The sequence below is a fragment of the Musca domestica genome, unplaced genomic scaffold (assembly GCF_030504385.1).
Source record: "Musca domestica strain aabys unplaced genomic scaffold, Musca_domestica.polishedcontigs.V.1.1 1, whole genome shotgun sequence".
NCBI lineage: Eukaryota > Metazoa > Arthropoda > Insecta > Diptera > Muscidae > Musca > Musca domestica.
In genome coordinates, this window is record NW_026712114.1 from 47,029,150 (window position 1) to 47,046,903 (window position 17,754).

The 17,754-nt window shown below is 35.7% G+C and overlaps 1 protein-coding gene across 1 annotated transcript in view; it reads right to left on the reverse strand.

The window, feature by feature from the left end:
- Positions 1 to 17,754, reverse strand: part of LOC101894331 (uncharacterized) — a 531,058-nt gene that overhangs the window by 25,324 nt on the left and 487,980 nt on the right. Inside the window, exons 13-14 of the mRNA XM_059123561.1 lie at positions 13,365 to 16,523; positions 3,174 to 3,308 (exon numbers count right to left, since the gene is read on the reverse strand). Coding sequence (XP_058979544.1) covers positions 3,174 to 3,308; positions 13,365 to 16,523 — 3,294 coding nt within the window. The remainder of the gene's footprint in view (positions 1 to 3,173; positions 3,309 to 13,364; positions 16,524 to 17,754) is intronic.

A 17,754-nucleotide genomic window follows, 5' to 3' on the forward strand; every position in this document is an offset into this window, starting at 1 on the left:
ACTTCTTTAATATTTCCATTACAAAGAATAACGAAATTAAATTGGAAAGCGTTGATCAACTATAAATTCTTTTTATATCATTTTAGATAATGTAGGGAAAGCTAAAAATAAGATGACATAAAACTCGTAATAAACTTTTAAAATTTAAAAATTTAGATGACTAAATGTGAAAGGTATCAGTTGGGTAGCATGGCACCCAAACTCAGACAGGCCTGTAAACCCTACAGAATTTTGCATTATATTTTGGCTCCTGAATACGTTTCACACTTTACCAAATTAAGGCACTCAAACGACTTAGATATAAAATCAGTTATGTAAAACTATGTCTGTTAATGCTGGCATTTCAGCATTCGAAGGGTATGCGTCACTTCTGTCATTAGTAACATGCAATTCAAATTTCAAACAATATATAAACAAGTAAAAAAGCTGTAAGTTCGGCCCCTCCACCATTTGGAACGAATTTAGTAATTGTCAAAAAAACTAAAACCCGTTAAAAATTCTGTTAAAATCTTAAAAATACCTAATATAGCCGTTATATTAGGGTCTACACGACGACGTGGACCTGCATAGGCAACTTTTGTCATACGCCATTACAATAAATCCCCGAATAATGCAGCAAAAATCATCAAAATACAGAATATCGGGAGGTGCCTTTATATCGGAGCTATATGAAGACGATGACCAGCACCTACAATTTACTGTCATAGGCTGTAGCATCCGTTACAAACTTCAAATAATAAATTTGAAACAATTCCGCTGAATAATGTCGCTTTAATCACCAAAATACCGAATATCGTGAGGTGCAGTTATATGGTGACTATACGAAGGCGTGGCCCTTCGCAAACAAAATTTCTGTCATAGGCTATAGTATCCATTACGAACTTCAAATACCAAATTTTAAACCTTTCTGGTGAATAATGTCGCTAAAATCATCAAAATTCCCAATATCGGGAGGTACCGTTATATAGGGACTATACCAAAACTTGGACCTACATGGCCCATTTGCAATACCAAAAGTTCTGTAGGCATAATACACATTTGAGTAAAATTTTATCAATCTATTTCATTTCTTTCGGGAGCTAGAATGATTTCCACAGACGGACGGACATCGCTAAGTAGACATAGCTTTTTATGCTGATCAAGAATATATATACTTTGTGGGGTATAAAATGTATATTTCGAGGTATTACAGACGGAATGACAAACTTAATATACCCTCCATACTATGGTGGAGGGTGTAAAAAGGAGTAGAGAACTCTTTACGAAATAAGTAATTTCGTTAAAATGTGGCTAAAATCGGCCAAATACAAAATATCGCGAAATATCGTTATATGGACAATATTCTGGAGAAGTAGGTAAGAATCTGGAGCTAATATGGCCAAAATGCCGAATATGAGAATTGGAAAACGTGAACAAATTTCTGTCTCCGGGAAAAAAATCTATATGAACTCAAAATACCGAATTTTAAGATATTCCCCTAAAAACTGTGACTAAAATCATCAAAATTCCGAATATAGGGATATACAAGTATATGGGCATATACAAAACGTTGACATAGATAAATTAATAAAATAGATAAAGAATAAAATAAATACTGAATTGTAAGCTATTCCCTTAGAAAGTGTGTCAAAATCGTCAGAATCCCGAATATTAGGAGGGAGTTATATGAAAATAAGAACCTGTATTGAGAATGTTTGCCACAGCAGGTAGAACGCGAGGGCTATTCGAAGACGTTGACCGATATAGCTTTAAATTTACTTGCCTTGCAGACAAGAGACAATTCTATGAACATTTTAGCCTCCTATCACATGTCATTTAGAATATAGCGTGGTTACAATAGACGGACTGACATGGCTAAATCGACTTAAAGTTTTACATTGATCAATAATATATGTAATTTGTTGGGTCTAAAATGATTTTTTTCGATTGGTTACAAACGGAATGACAAACTTAATGTACCCATCATACTATGTATGAAGAATTCTGGCCTATGTTCTAAACAATGAAATCCCTCACGTATTTTTAGCAGTGTAATTTCAAAGTGATGTTATTTATTTTATGTATATTTCACTGAAGAAAATATAACATAACATATTTAGCAACGGATTTTTAATCGCAAAACTTTTAAACTTAAATTTAAGATGCTACTATTCAAAGCAACTTCGTTTTTAAAATAAATGGCTCTGGTAAATATGTTACGTGTCTCGGTGTTAGTTTGACTTTGTGCTATTTTAGACGATACACAAACACCGTAATAAATTTCAACTTTACTGTTTTGCACTGAATGTACTTTAGTTAGATAGACATCTAACAACTTTAATGTTTCGAATAAGGGGCTATCCATAAAAATGGAATGGAAAATTATACTTAAATTAAAAGTTAAATTAAAGAAAATATACGTTTTCAGTATAAACAAGTAAAAAAGCTGTAAGTTCGGCCGGGACGAACTTTTAATACCCTCCACCATTTGGTCCAAAAAAAAAAAATAAAATAAAAATAAATAAATAAAATCCGTTGAAAATTCTGTTAAAATCTTAAAAATACCGAATGCCTATACGACGACGTGGACCTGCATAGGCAACTTTTGTCATAAGTTATTACAATATTTAAATCCGTTATATGGGGGCTATACGAAGACGTGGACCTGCACAGACAATTTTCTGACATGGGCTGAAGTATCCATTACGAACTTCACATGCGAAATTTGAAACAATCCCATAGTATGGTGGATGGTATAAAAATTAAAAGTAAACTAATCAGTGTTTACTTTTAATTTTTATATATATAAATATATATTCTCGTTTTTACATTTTAAGTGTCCGACAATTTCTAAATACAATTCAATCTCCCATATAGGCATATTCCTAATATTAAATCGTTTTAAGTGTACGTATTTCTTGTTGTTATAGTTCATATATGTGCATGGATGTGTACATACTTTATAGGTTGTTAAGCTCTGGCTAAGTGCCACATAAAATTTTACATTACATATGTGTGCATGTGCTATCATGACGTTGTAAGACAATACAAGTTTTATATTAACCAGCCAGCTTTTCATCCTACTCAAGAACTTATATGTATGTACTTTATATAACCCTTTTCGTTTAGAAATGTTTAACGTTGTTGCCCAGCATCATCGCTGGCAAACATGCAAACATTTGAGTTAAACTTACCTGAGCGTTTTTCTGCCTCATTAATTGGTACATTTTCTAAAACAATAGCCTCAGAGCGTCCCTTCTGATTGACACTGTACACAACGAGGTGCAGCGCAGGATTTGGATCGGGATAATAGTCCATGGGTGTTAAATCTGTAAAATAAATGGAATAATAAAATCGTAATTTAATAAATATGATTTTTTTGATACTATTATACGGGAAGTTAACATACATAAAACATAACATACATTTCAGACAGAATTTTTAGGAAAAGTTTAAGAAATAATCGAAAGAGCTTAAGCATTGGAAAGCAATGTCATGACAAATAATTTGTGACAACAGTTATATCAAAGAATTGTTGACAAATGTGGTTGCTATTTTCGTATGAAGTGGACAAGACTTACTGGACTACGACGTAACTTAAACAAAGTCCCAATAACGTACAAGGGAATAATTCTCAATCGCTTAAATAGTTCAGTTTTGAACGATGTAGAAGAACTGGCTACAATTTGACATGGAAAAGGTTAATATTTTCATTCTAGAGCCCTGTTTGAAATGTTTTTCGAAATTCACATTTGTTACGGGGTCTCTGTAAAGTCTTTGTTAACGAAACTTGGTACAAATAAATGTTGGGATATAGTCCCGATATATATAAAATTCTGATAATATACGTTTCAGGGACAGTAGATGGTCTGTGAATGTTGAGGTAAAAATCTAAAAATCTTTGGATATAGTCCCCATACATATTTTTTATTGTTTCGCAGACCTTTATACAATAAAGGTCTGATCTTCTTAAAACGCAGAATATATTTGACTCTCGCCTAGCTGGTGATGTGTACAGAGTGAGATAAAAAAAACTGCAACAAAGTCAGACGCGATAATTTTTACAGTTCTTTATTAAATTTTATTGAATGAAAGCAAAAAATGTCGATAATAGTATCAAATTTTAGAATAATTTCAGATGTGTTTGAATCGGTCACCTTGGCACGAATTATGGCCTTCTAACAGCCAATGAAACCGTCACGCGCTGCCCGAATGTTGCTCTGCGGTACTTTGGCCCATTCCCGGCGAAGCGCTTGCTTCAGGTAATCGACATTTTAGTATTCTTTAGTGCCAACCTTGCTTTCCAAAATTCTCCAGACACAATAGTCCAACGGATTGGTACCCATTGTGCGCTGGAAATGAACCAAGGAACCTCATTTTGTAACCATTCTTGGGTAGCGCGTGCTAAGTGTGATAGTACTGAGTCCTGTTGAAATGACCAAAATGTTTGCGTGCCCAAGTCTTTAATAGGCCCTTCTGAATATTTTCGTGATAATATTCGGCATTTATTCTGATGCCACAGTCAATTAATACGAGCGGAGAGCGACCATTGGCTGTTATGGCGGCCCACACCATCACCATGGCCGGCGCTTGAGTTCTGGTGGCCAACCGAAGGTGCATATTTTCAGCTGACCTCTTTGGCAAGTAAACACGGTCATTTTATTTGTTTACAAACTGCTGGACAACGAATGTTTTCTCATCGGAGAAAACCAAATTCGGGAGTTCACCACTTTTGGCCAAGCGAAGCAACTCTATTCTTTCCGTTACGTTGTAAATTCTTGCACTTTTTGGAATACCCCGATCTCATTTTTCAATATCTGCCGAATAGAATATTGCGATATGTTCAGCTCACTAGCCATTTTTCGGCCACTGCGACGTGGGTTTCGATCAATTCGCCTCTTTACTTTTCCAACCATTTCTGCTGATGTTGCTGTTTTCTTCCGTCCACTTTCTTGACGTCGGGCTACGCTACCTGTATCACGGTAACGAGCGATGGCACGAGACACAAAAGATTTATTCACATTTAAATGTTGGAGTGCTCTAACGATAGCCACTTGTGATTTTCCAGCCAAATATAAAGAAATCACACTATCACGCTTGAATTCCATCACGAATAACTTTTGTTCTGGAAAATGCTCACGGAAATTCTTTTCATTCTAACACATGAAAAATATAATTTAATCTCTCAATCAGGAATTTAGAAAAATGTTGATAAATCTCGGATCGTTAGGGATATTGAATTGACGTGCGATTCGTAGATATTCTCTCCGAATGGAGCATAATTGTCATGTCAAGTAATTGCAACATTATCATTCACATTATATGGGTTGTAGCTACATTGTAGATTTTATATTGTTCTACTACTAGCCAAATCGTATATAACACGAATATTTTTTTAGTTATCGGTTTCTAGAATACATATACAAAATACGGGGAGGAGAAATTGTAGTACTATACCAAACCGTGAACTTTTATGCACAATTTGGTATTCTAACGAACACCAAGTACTCATTAAAATACGGAGTATTGGAGGTACCGTTATAAGGTGGTTAAATCAAAGCAAAAAAAATCAAATTGCAGATTATTTCGTTAAAAACACCTTTACCTGTCGTAGGAGCTGGAATTTACATTGGGAACCCCAAATCTTAAATTTGGTCCCCTCTAAGAAGACATAGACCGATTTCGTTGTTATGAAACGGAGTGAAGGATATCAAATACCAAGCTAAAACGAGTTACATTGAAAAATGTGGACGTTACTGGTAAATTAAAGCGGTACTAGTACCAACATATGGAACAACATTGAAAGTTTTTTTTTGGAATTCACCGTTTTTTCAATACCTTGAATAGTTTTGCATCATTCAAAATAGGAACATTTTTTTTGTCTCTGTAAAAATACCTAATTTATTCGCAGCTTGGTTTATAACGCATAGTTTCAAATCAAATTGTATGCCGTTTGTGTATACAATGAATATGACTGTTATTGCCGCAGTCCCACTCGCATACAAATGTGATTCGAAGTTAGGCAATTAGAAAAGCGTCCTTGTTGTTGAGGTGTCTAACAACACGAAGGTTTACTGACTGATTAAGAGGACAAATCACATATACACCCCTTAGACGGGGCCACAAATTAATATTGCAAAATAATCAACATACATACGCCGCGTATGTGTATTTACGTTTGTATACAGATACATATACATGCATATTTTATACAAACATCAAATAATCTCACACTTAGTCACGCTCCAGTAGTAATGGCTGTGCTATTTGCCGATAATTACCTTTTAATAGGCTGTAGACTGACTGGTTGATTGGCTTCCCTTCAGAAAAAAAGAGTAGTACCGCAGTGCTGCTCGAGTACTCGCCAAGCGATACCGACCACTCGCTCTTCATTTCCCCGTTAACGGTAAGAGCTGCTGACTTTTACACTGGACTGTCGTGTGAAAATCAGTACTCGCTTTTGCAGCGCTCTGTGAGGGGTGAGCGACTGCTGAATTTTGCATCAGTCGCCATTGAAAGAAAGTAACTGAACATACTGCACGATCGTAATTATTCGCATTGCCATTGCGAATAATTAAAAGAATGAAAGACAGATTTTGTTTTCATTCAGCTATTTTTATTTCAAAACAATATTTTTTTTCTTTTTTTTCTTTTCTTTTTCACTTAAAAAAAAAACAAATATTTTACTTGCAAGTCCACACAATGCACAAAACACAAATCACAAATAAGCATAATCAGATGCTGACAGTGTTACCAATATATGCGATTATAAAAAAAAAACAGTGCAGCACTTGCGAGTAGTCAAGCAGTACTCGCCGCCTACAACCATTGATACTACTGACTTTTTCATCAGTGTAGCACCACTCGCAGTTCATCAATACCTCCACCGTTTTCTGCAGGGTTACTACTTGTGCTGCTACCTGCATGGGTGTATGTGTGTGTGTGTGTGAGTTTGGAGTCAGCAATTGTGGATGTGAATGACAAACGGTAGCGGCATTGGATTACTCATTGAAATAACATTAATTAGTTGCGTAATTACCACAGCAAAGATGTAATGTCAACAAACCAAGCGTCAACAGCTCGTTGCTGATAAGCAGTAGTGGGTACTTAAAACTTTAGCAATCCCTGCTCGGCTGAACTCCTTCTACAACAAAATTATCAACCGGAACATAGTACTTCAAAGTGGGAATTTTGTGTATACAATTCTAACATATCAAAGTTTGAACACAGTTTTTGTTTTCCACCTCCCACCTTTTGCAGCCACAAAACAAAACTTCGAAGTCATGCCAACAACTAATGACAATGGGATTTCCACAAAAAACTGGGAACCAGCAAATCATTGAGAGTTTTTTAAACTTCGATAATTATAAAAGTAGGAATTACAAGTATCAGGCCGTAAAGAAAAAATAGGGTTGAAAAAGTAACCAGGATTTTGCTTGTTTTTCACTTTGTTTTCAGACGATTATAAGCTTCTCATTAGCTCTAATGGTGTAGGATATTCCTTTTTTTTTGGTTTTCGATTTGGCGTCTTACTTTTTTGTGGCAAAATCTTGAGCTGCAGTTAACCGCACGCCGTAACCAAGCAATCTTTGCCAACACCAACAACCATAGAAATATTTAGGATTCCGGAGCTTTGCAAAAAAGGGTGATTTGCCTCGAGGCGAATTTACCCAGACCAAACAAGAACGCTGAGCGAAATACAAATTTAGCTAGTAAAACTCTTTTAATGTTGAGTTTTTTTTATTCTTTTTTGATGTCGTGTTTAATGAGCCAAACTTTGATTATTGAAGTTTTTGTTTGCTCTCTGTATTTTCATTTTGTGTTCGTTCTATCTTCCTTGTTTTTGTTTGTCTTTTTTCACAGGGAATTAGTGATGTTGAAACCTGAAATTGTATAATGAGGTGTATGAAAATCCATAGATGTATAGGTGGTTTGCTATGAAGGAGCTTATTTTTTGTTAGCTATTGAAAACGCTAAAATATTTTTTCATGCTTAGATTCAAAGGAAAGTAAAAAAGAGATGTTTTTGGTCTCTTTAGTTTGGGAAATTCCATGCCAATGTGTGGAGAGACTGTCATTTGCCAAAGGCAATATAGAAAATACGTACATAATGAAAGTCTATTTAATGTTCATTGGCACATGACCAGACGTATTTAATATTTTTTGTACGGTGTATGGATTTTTCTTACATTTCGAAAAAAAATTTTCGATATCTTTCAACAATTTAAAATCATAGCAGTCTGTTGAAATTATGATAGTTTTCACTAAATATGATAAAATGCTTTGAATTACTTCATATACTTTAAAAAAAATACTCATTCTATATCTTCCCCAGCGATATTTTAAAGTTCGTAGTTTTTTTTGGGGAAGGTAAAGGTGAATTTTCAGTTTAATTTTTAATCAAAGGAAATTTGAGAACAATATTCTTACGTTCAAATTTTGAAAACTCCTACGCTTTTATATGCGATACCGAATTTGTAAAAATTTCGCCAGGGATGGAGTTACCTCTCTGAAGTTATGAATGATTTAATAAAATTCGCTAGAAATTGTGATAGGTGCCAAATTTGAAAAAAAAAAAAAAACAAATGCTTGCCATTTTATGCGAGTTACAAATTTTCTAAAAGCCATACGGGCACTTCCGAAAAAGGAATATTTTCATAACTTGAAATTTAGAGGAATTATTTTGGTGACCTACCGAGTTAAACTCTCAAAACGCCAATACACGTGTCTCATATTTCTGCTTCATTTTCATAATAAGCGCTTTTCCTTCGCACCTTGTAATTAAGGGTTACCGTTATATGCGAGTTATATCAAATTCTGACTTGAACGGAATACTTTTTCAATCCCCACAATATTATGTGTTGGGAGTGCAGTGTGAGATAAAAAACTGCAACAAAATCAAAATCCATAATTTTTACACTTTTTTTTTTAATTTTATTGAATGAAAGAAAAAAATGTGGGAAATAGCATCAAATTTTAGATTTGTTCGAATTGTACACCTCTGGCACGAATTATGGCCTTCAAATGGACAATGAAATGAAACCACACGCTGCCCAAATGTTGCTCTGCGGTAGTTTGGCCCTTTTCCGGCGAAGCGTATACTTGAGATGTTCGAAACTTTGGTATTTTTAAGTGCCAACTTCGCAAAATACTCCAGATTGGTATGCGGAGATTTTGGTGGCCATTGTGCGCTGGAAATGAAGCGAGGAACCTCATTTTGTAACCATTCTTGGGTGGCGCATGCTGAGTGCTGTTGGAATGTCCAAGGTCTGCGGCCAAAATGTTTGCGTGCCCAAGGCTTTAATGCACCTCCAGAATATTTTCGCGATAATATTCGCCATTTATTTTGATGCCACGGTCGATTATTACGAGCGCAGAGCAACCATCGACTGTTATGGCGGCCCACATCATCTCATAGGAGAAAACCAAATTCGGCAGTTTACCACTTTCGGCCAAGCGAAGCAACTCTTTAACTCTTTTGAGTCCATTTTCTTTCTTTTGCTATGTAAGTTCTTGCAATTTTTGAAATTTCAATGGCGTCGGGCTACGCTACCAGTATCACGGGAACGAGCGATGGCAGGAGACACAAAAGACTTATTCACATTTAAATGCTGGAGTGCTCTAACTATAGCCACTTGTCGTTTTCCAGCCAAATATAAATAAATCACACTATCACGCTTGAATTCCATCACGAATAACTTTTGTTCTGGAAAATTCTCACGGAAATGCTTTTCTACGCTTGGAAACAATATAATCAGCTGTCACTGGAATAATTTTAAGAGCTGTCGGACGAGTGGCTTAGAAGTGACAGCAGTCTGAAGTTGGTTGCAGTTTTTTTCACCTCACCCTGTATTATAAGTTTGATTCGTGTCTAAAATACGTTTGTTTTCATGAATTGCATTTCACGTTCTTGTTATAATTATCACCTATGCTTATGTTGCTATATTAGTTTTTGAATTATTTATACCCTTATTTACATGGTTTTGCTATTTAATGTTGGTTTTCGTTAAAAGCAATGGTGGGGGTTTAATTTGGATGCTAGCTTCCAAAAGTTAAACGAAGCATAAACTTGCGATTAGTTAAATAAACACATTAAGCAATTTCAGCAAAATTTGCTACTCTAAACTTTTGCCATTGGTTAAAGTCATATCGTGCCAGTATTTGCAAATAATAGTTTTTACAAAATTAGTTTCAACCCCCTATGTTCGCACACACGCACAAAGTTTTCTCACACACACACATAGTCAATTGCATTTATGGGGGCTAGATAGTTTGTTACCTTATTTAAGTAATGCCGATAGATTTTTCGGAATATCCAAATTCAATTTTGTAATTTGAATTTTTGTAAAAATTGATTTTTAATTTTTTATTTATTTTGTAGTTTTTTCCGATTTTATATACATATTTTTATATGTAATTTATTTATCTTGAAATCGACTGCAATTTGTTAGATTTCTATGGAATGAATTTACTATAAATTGATATCATTGTGGCATAACCGAAAATGTGGAAAATATTTTACATAATACTTTGATTTTTGTATTTGAATTCATTTAAATCTTGGTTCCAGTTTCGCATTATTATATCAATGTAATCTAGTAATTTTTTTTGTGAAAAATTTCAGAAAAATAATTTTAATGAATGTAATAGAAGAATACATATGCACATAGTAAATTGAAAAATTGCATTGAAGTAACAAATTCTATAAAATTTTAAGTAATTTTAACAATTTAAAAAACAGGATTATGAAACTAAATAGAAATTGTGACAGCTTGTATGTGACAGGTTTGTTTTCATTTTACATTTTATTCTGTTTTTGTACTTCCAACTCGTTTTAAATGGCTCAAAAATTCTGTTTGTTTTGAAAGTTAAGCAAGTCAAAAAGCAACTAAGTTCGGCCGGCCCGAACTTTTAATACCCTCCACCATTGAGAAGGAACTTGAAAGATTTCTAAAAATTCCGTTGAAAAATAACACTTAAATGAAAGCCGTTATATGGGAACTATACGAAGACTTGGATCTGCATAGACAATTTTCTGTAATAGGTTTTAGTACCTACATATTACGAATAATACCTAAAACGAAACGTAAATAATATCCCTTAAATCATCAAAACACCGAATATCGGTAGGTATCGTTATATGGGGTCTATACGAAGACGTGGACCTGCATAGGCAATTTTTATAACCTACACCACATAGTGGTAAGGGAATTATGTGTTTGTGTATTCGTTTGTAACATGGAGAAGGAAGGATCTTCATAGAACTACTTTCTGAGTCGAATTATGCATGTCAGTTCATACGTCCGTCCATGTATTCTTGTGAACATAATGTACATAATGCATTTATGAACCCTATTGGAATTGGTGATAATCGGATCAGATTTAGATATAGCTCCCATATATCTTCAACCGACTTCGGGTTAATTGTTCACCAAATGGCCAATATAAGTTCAAATGACCTGCATTTCGTTACATCCGACCAAATTCAGTCTAACGAAGTACATCGAATTCGGAGAGAATCTGTTCAGATATAGCTATAACTTCCATATATATGTTTCATCCGATTTGGTGTTTGAGTCCCTCAAATTCGTCATATGCCTTCGACAACAATGATATATAGTACCAGATATCTTATAGAGGTCGGAAATAGCTTTGACAATTTTTATCAAGATCGGTTCAGATTTTGATATAGGCCCCATATATCTTCAACCGATTTCGGGTTAATTGTGCACGAAATGGCCAATATCAGTCCAAAAGTCCTTAAATTTGGTACATCCAACCGAATTTTGACTAGAAGCAAGTACATTAACTTTGGAGAAAATCGGTTCAGATATAGCTATAGGTCTCGTATATATGTTTCATCCGATTTGGTGTTTAAGTCCCTCACATTCGTAATATGCATTCGACAACAATGATATTTGGTACCAGTTATCAGATACAGCCCAGAAATACATCTGCCAAATTTTATCAAGATCGGTTCAGATTTGGATATAGCTCCCATATATATCCTTAATTCGATGTCAGTGTTATTGTGCAAATAATGGCTAATATCAGCCGAAATGTAGTGAATTTCGGGACGTAAGTTTCCATTTTGTACAACTCGTTTCCGATATATATTTTTTTAATATAATCCTTCTCCAAGTGATATTATGCACTCTTTATCTAACTTTAACTGCTCTAAAGCCAAATGCTGATAGGTGGTATGATATACTTGAAATAAATTCTTTTGTTACGGGACCTCTACTAAATATGCATAGTGGTCTAAGGTATTCGCCCCGACTTTTTGATTTTTTTTACTGGTTTATATCTAAGTCATCCAAATCCGTATTATACACTACATAACAAGGATTTCCGGTACATAATACTAGGCATATCCTAAAAATAACTTTTTGTTGAGATGGGTTCAGATTTGGATATATCTTCCATATATATGTCCCTCTAAGTTTGTGTAAATCCAGAACGCGGCATTTCACCAAATAAAGTAGTGTCATCTGATTTTATATTTAAATGTTCAGAAAGTCATAACATGCACTCCGTAGCAACGATATTTGGTTTGAGAGGACACATACAATATAAATTTACTTTAGTCATGTTTAGTGGAATTTGATTAAGATATAGCTTCTATAGTTTAGTCTTAACCTATTTCAAATTTAAACCGCTCTAAAGCGTTTATACGCAATTAATGCCTAAATTGACTACATGAACGGTTATTTGATACAATGACCTCTACTTAATATCCATAGTGATATTGGGTATCATAAAGAATGCACAGCCGGACTATTGCCTTTTCTTACTGGTTTTAAAAATAAATGGCTTCCAAAAACATTTTTAAAAATTCGCTTATAAAAATCGTACAAAATCGTCCCTACATCGTCTAAAGAAAATCGTATTTATTACATTCGAAATTCTGTTGTCTTAACGGATCTTTTCCTTATGATTGTCAATATTACTTCGATTAACATTTGGTTGCATATATAAATTTCATAAAATTTGGTTGCTTAAATATGCCAAATACAACAGCCAATAGCCAACCAAGATTAGAAATATTTTCTTTCAAAATAAAATTTATTTCAAATAAGAACTTTGTGATTTCAGAATCAAAATCTATCCATTGATAAAGCTTTCAATGATGCTTTACCACAAGACATTTAAGTCATTCAAATGCAATATAACATATCGATGACTGATTTTCGTTGAAGGCCAAGTAACATAGCTACCGCATTTACATATTTGATAAGATCCCATTTAGTTTCCATAAATATACCCACATATTTACACTACCCCAACAAATTACCCCTTTATTTGGTCTTCGGTCACATTGTTGGTAGCATACATATTTGTATTTTAAGAGGAAATACACAAAAGTAAAGCATCATTCCTACTTACCACTTAAATCAATACGAAATATCGGTACATCGGCATATGTGCTCGTTGTGTTCAAACGTAATTTCTTTGTTTTCGAATCGTACGCTTCCAAATAGTAATGCTGTTGCAGGCCACCATCATAGCCGGGCATACATTCCAGTTCCATGGTCGAGTAGATGATATTATCGTAATTGTCAAAATTGATGGTACCACCCCCGCCACCATTGCCGATGCCACCGATGCCGTTACCCAACATGTCAGAGGCCGAGGCGACCGGACCACCATAAGGACTTACAAGACTGTGGGTAGCAATGCCATTGTGAAAGCTATATTCCATACGTGAATAATCAAAATGTGGTTCATTATTCAGATCATTTGTATCCAGGCTGTCGTTGTCGGCGGTGGTGGTATTGTCATCGACATCATCGGCACGCTCGGTATCGGCCGGTGGGGGATAAGGTGAGTGGCCATTCAGGTACTGTTGTTGTTGATGATGATAATAATGATGATGGTCATCATTTTGCTGATTGTTATTGTGTTCATTTCTTCTGTTGTTGTTGTTGTTGTTATTGCTATTATCCCTCTGTTGTGTCAATGCACTGGCTACGGGTAGAGATGATGCTGGTGTTCGTGTTGACGTTGATGCTGTGGTTGTTGTTGTCGTCGTTGATGTCGTAGTTGCTGCTGCTGCTGCAGCTACTGCTGAATAATTAACGTTTTGCCTTTGCATTGCACTATCTAGGCTCGATAAAACCTCATCCAGGACTTTGGAATCATTCAAGGAATAATCTTCAACAATTTCGGCCAACAAATCATCATCGGTCTCATCAACATCAGCTTCCATATCTAAATCGTCCTCCTCCTCTTCAAGGCCCATATCTTCATCATCCTCTTCCATTAATTCGGCTGTTTGATGTAGGTCTTCATTATCATCGTCCAGACCGACCAGTGTTTCATTGTCTTCATCCTGGTTGGGAATTTCATTGAGTAAACTATTGCTATTGTTGCTGTTGTGTTTATTGTATTGTAAAATATTATTCTCAAATATATCTACACTCTCCAAAGCCATTGTTGGGTCGTCGTCATCACTTTCATCTACCGAAGGATTTGGTCCAGGGCCAGCGGCATTTATAGACTCCTTGCTATTGAGATCATCATCGTAGGATTTTAATGAATCCAAGTGGTGGTATTGTTGTTGTTGTTTCTGTGTTTGTTGTTGCTGGACCAATTGATTTGTAATTTCAGGTTTATTTGGTGGCATTTGAACCTTTGGTTGTCTTTTGCTTGATGTTAGGGAATTTTTGTTCGTTTGACCAGTTGCTGCAATGATGCTGTTGTTGTTGCTTTTACTTGTTGCCATTGCTGTTGTATTGAATATCTTATGATTGTTATTTTTGTTGTTGTTATCGCTTAAAAGCTGAGCATAGAATATTTCTTTATTATCCTCATTTGGATTTAATGATTTGCGTATTCTCTTTTTATCCTGCAATTCAATTGAGTTGTCTCCTGCCCCCTGGATATTCCCCGCCGCTGTATGTCGCAGAGCATTATTAAATTCATGCTGATTGCTGGAATGCTCCTTGCTACCATTAGAGTCATATTCATTAGCCTTGTCTGTCGTTAAATGCTCTTGCTGCAATGTTTGATAGTATATTTTTGATGTCTCAGATCCAACAGCAGTGGCTCTAGATTCCTCATCGGCAGCTTGTTGTTTCTGTTGATAATGTAGAGCAACATCTCGTTTGGCTAGCCGTTTTTGCAATTTGCTGGAATGGTTAAGTTTTCCTGCCAGTGTTCCAGATTTTGATGATTCCCCATGAGTTGATACACTCACATCTTTGCCGGTTTGCTGATGATATTTCGTTGGCTGTTGCTCTTCATGCTGCCGCTGCTGCTGATGACGATGATGAATTGCCCCTATTGTATTTATCGCACGTTGTTGCGTGTTTTTCAAATGTTTATTGTTGTCACGATTTTTGCTGTTGCTGTTGTTCTTGCTTTGATACCTATTGCTTTTGGCGACTACTACCTTTTTTGTGGCCGACTCCTCTATTGATGCTTCTCGACCCAATGATAAATTAGATTTTTCCTTGCCTCCATGTGCCGCATGCTTGTTGGCAACTTTTCCATTGTGTCGTTTTGTTGATGTTTTCTTGCCATTCTGATGTTGTTTCTTGGCAATTTTAGTTACAACATCATCGTTGCTCTTAATATGGCTGTGGTTTTTATCATTTCCGGCAACTGGCTTTGACTCAGCGGCATTGGCAGTGGCAGCAGCACGTTTTGCTCTCAGTAGTTTTTTCTTGTTGCCTCCTGTAGTATTTATGAGCATTTTATTTTTACCATGGCTTCCCTGGGCTGCTGAGGCTGACACTGTTGTTGTCGTTGTGGTAGATGCTGGCGGTGAGGCTGACAATGACAATCCATCACTTTGATTATTGATAAATGCTTTGGATGCGGTGAGTGCGGCTGCCTGTGGGCCCTGCTTGGCTTTTATTACTGATGCTGCAGTTGCCTCTTCGCTTGAATGTTGCTGTTGTTGCCTGTTAACAATTTTATTTTTGTTATTTGGACGATGTTGCTGGGTTTGTGGTGACAACGATTTGTTTTGTGGCAACTGTTGTTTATTTTTATCTTGTTGTTGTCTCTTGAGACCGGCCAAGGCCACGGAGGGGGTAAATGTGGTGCGTTTTTTTAGAAGTTGCATTTGTTGTGGACTCAAGGGTCGGCGATATTTTTGCTGTATCATTTGTTGTTGCTGCTGCTGCTGGCGTTGTATAACATTCTGTTGATTAATATTGCTGTTAGTTCTGGCCCCACCAGCACCATTTGCTTTGCTGCCTTTGATGCCCTCATTGTTAATTTTATTGTGGATTTTACTAGCATGTTTTCCATTGTTACTTGCATGGGAAGCAGGATTTACTTCTTGTTTGGAATTCCTTCCAACACCAGTAGCGCCACCACGACCACTGGCTGGACCACCATCAGCAGCATGATTATTGTTATTATTATGTCGCTCACGTACAAATTCCATATGCGGGAAATTTGTTTCGTGCCTTCCATATTGTGTTGGCATCATCATTTGATTGGCATGCATTGTTGTTTGATTCGATGAATTTAACGATGCTGAGGTCACCACATATGGCCTTAGGGTACAGTTGCGTAAAGCGCCTGGTTTTGCTATAAAAGGGCGAGCGACAGGGATAAAGAGAAGAAGCATAGAAAGAACCACATGAGTTTTATTATTAAAATAAAAAAAAAACAACAACAATCAAACCATTGAATATATGCTCCCCATGGTCCATCCAAACGATAATCAGATCACATCGGGCAGACATGGGGAGCAGAGGATATTACAAACAAAATAATATCATTATGTATAATTTTGATTTTTATTTCTATTTAATTCGGATGCTTTTTTATTATTTTATTGGTTGTTTTGTAAAGATTTTGATTTTGTATTGATTGTGATTTAACTAAATTGCCTGCCATCAAATCTCAAAGTTGTTATAATGCCAATAATCAATGTAATTTTATTAGGCAATAACATTAAATATGAGAACTTAACTTTTTTAGAATGATTTAAGTTACGCTGGGGAATGTACGTTTTATGAATGTTATTGCAATTATAATATCTATGTATATTTAATTTTTTTTAAAAAACATGAGTGCTTAAATATGTAGTGTGAATGTTTTCATTATGAAACAGCAGGGGAATTAATGCTTCAACTTTTATATCAATTTTTATACCCTACACCACACTGAGGTCAGGGTATTATGATTTTGTGCAATTGTTTGTAACACAGAGAAGGGAGCGAGTTCCTATTGATGATTTGCATTCTAAGTCGAATGATCTGCATTCTAATCATTAATCATTTAATTTAATCATTTAATTTGTTCCAAGTAGATTTGTTTACATCAATTTTTGAATATGATATCTCTCAAATGGCCACCTCTTGCGTTGATGACGTATTGTGCCCTTTTTGCTGCATTTTTCATCGTTTTTGCCAACATTTCGGTCGGAATAGCGGCTATTTCTTCACGAATGTTGTCCTTGAGCTCTTCTACGGTCCTTGGCTTGTTAACGTAAACCTTTGACTTCAAATATCCCCACAAGAAGAAGTCAGACGGCGTCAAATCGGGCGAACGCGGTGGCCAGTCCAAATCACCACTTTTTGACATCAAACGGCCCGGAAACAAATTCTTCAGAAAATCGATTGTTATGCGACTTGTGTGCGGTGGAGCGCCGTCTTGTTGAAACCTGAACTGCCTCATACGCTTTCGACGAATAATTTCCATCACAAAATTGATCACCATGTCGCGATAACACTCCTGATTGATGGTAACAGCATGGCCATTTTCATTTTGGAAGAAAAACGGCCCAATGACCGTTTTCGCACTAACGCCGCAC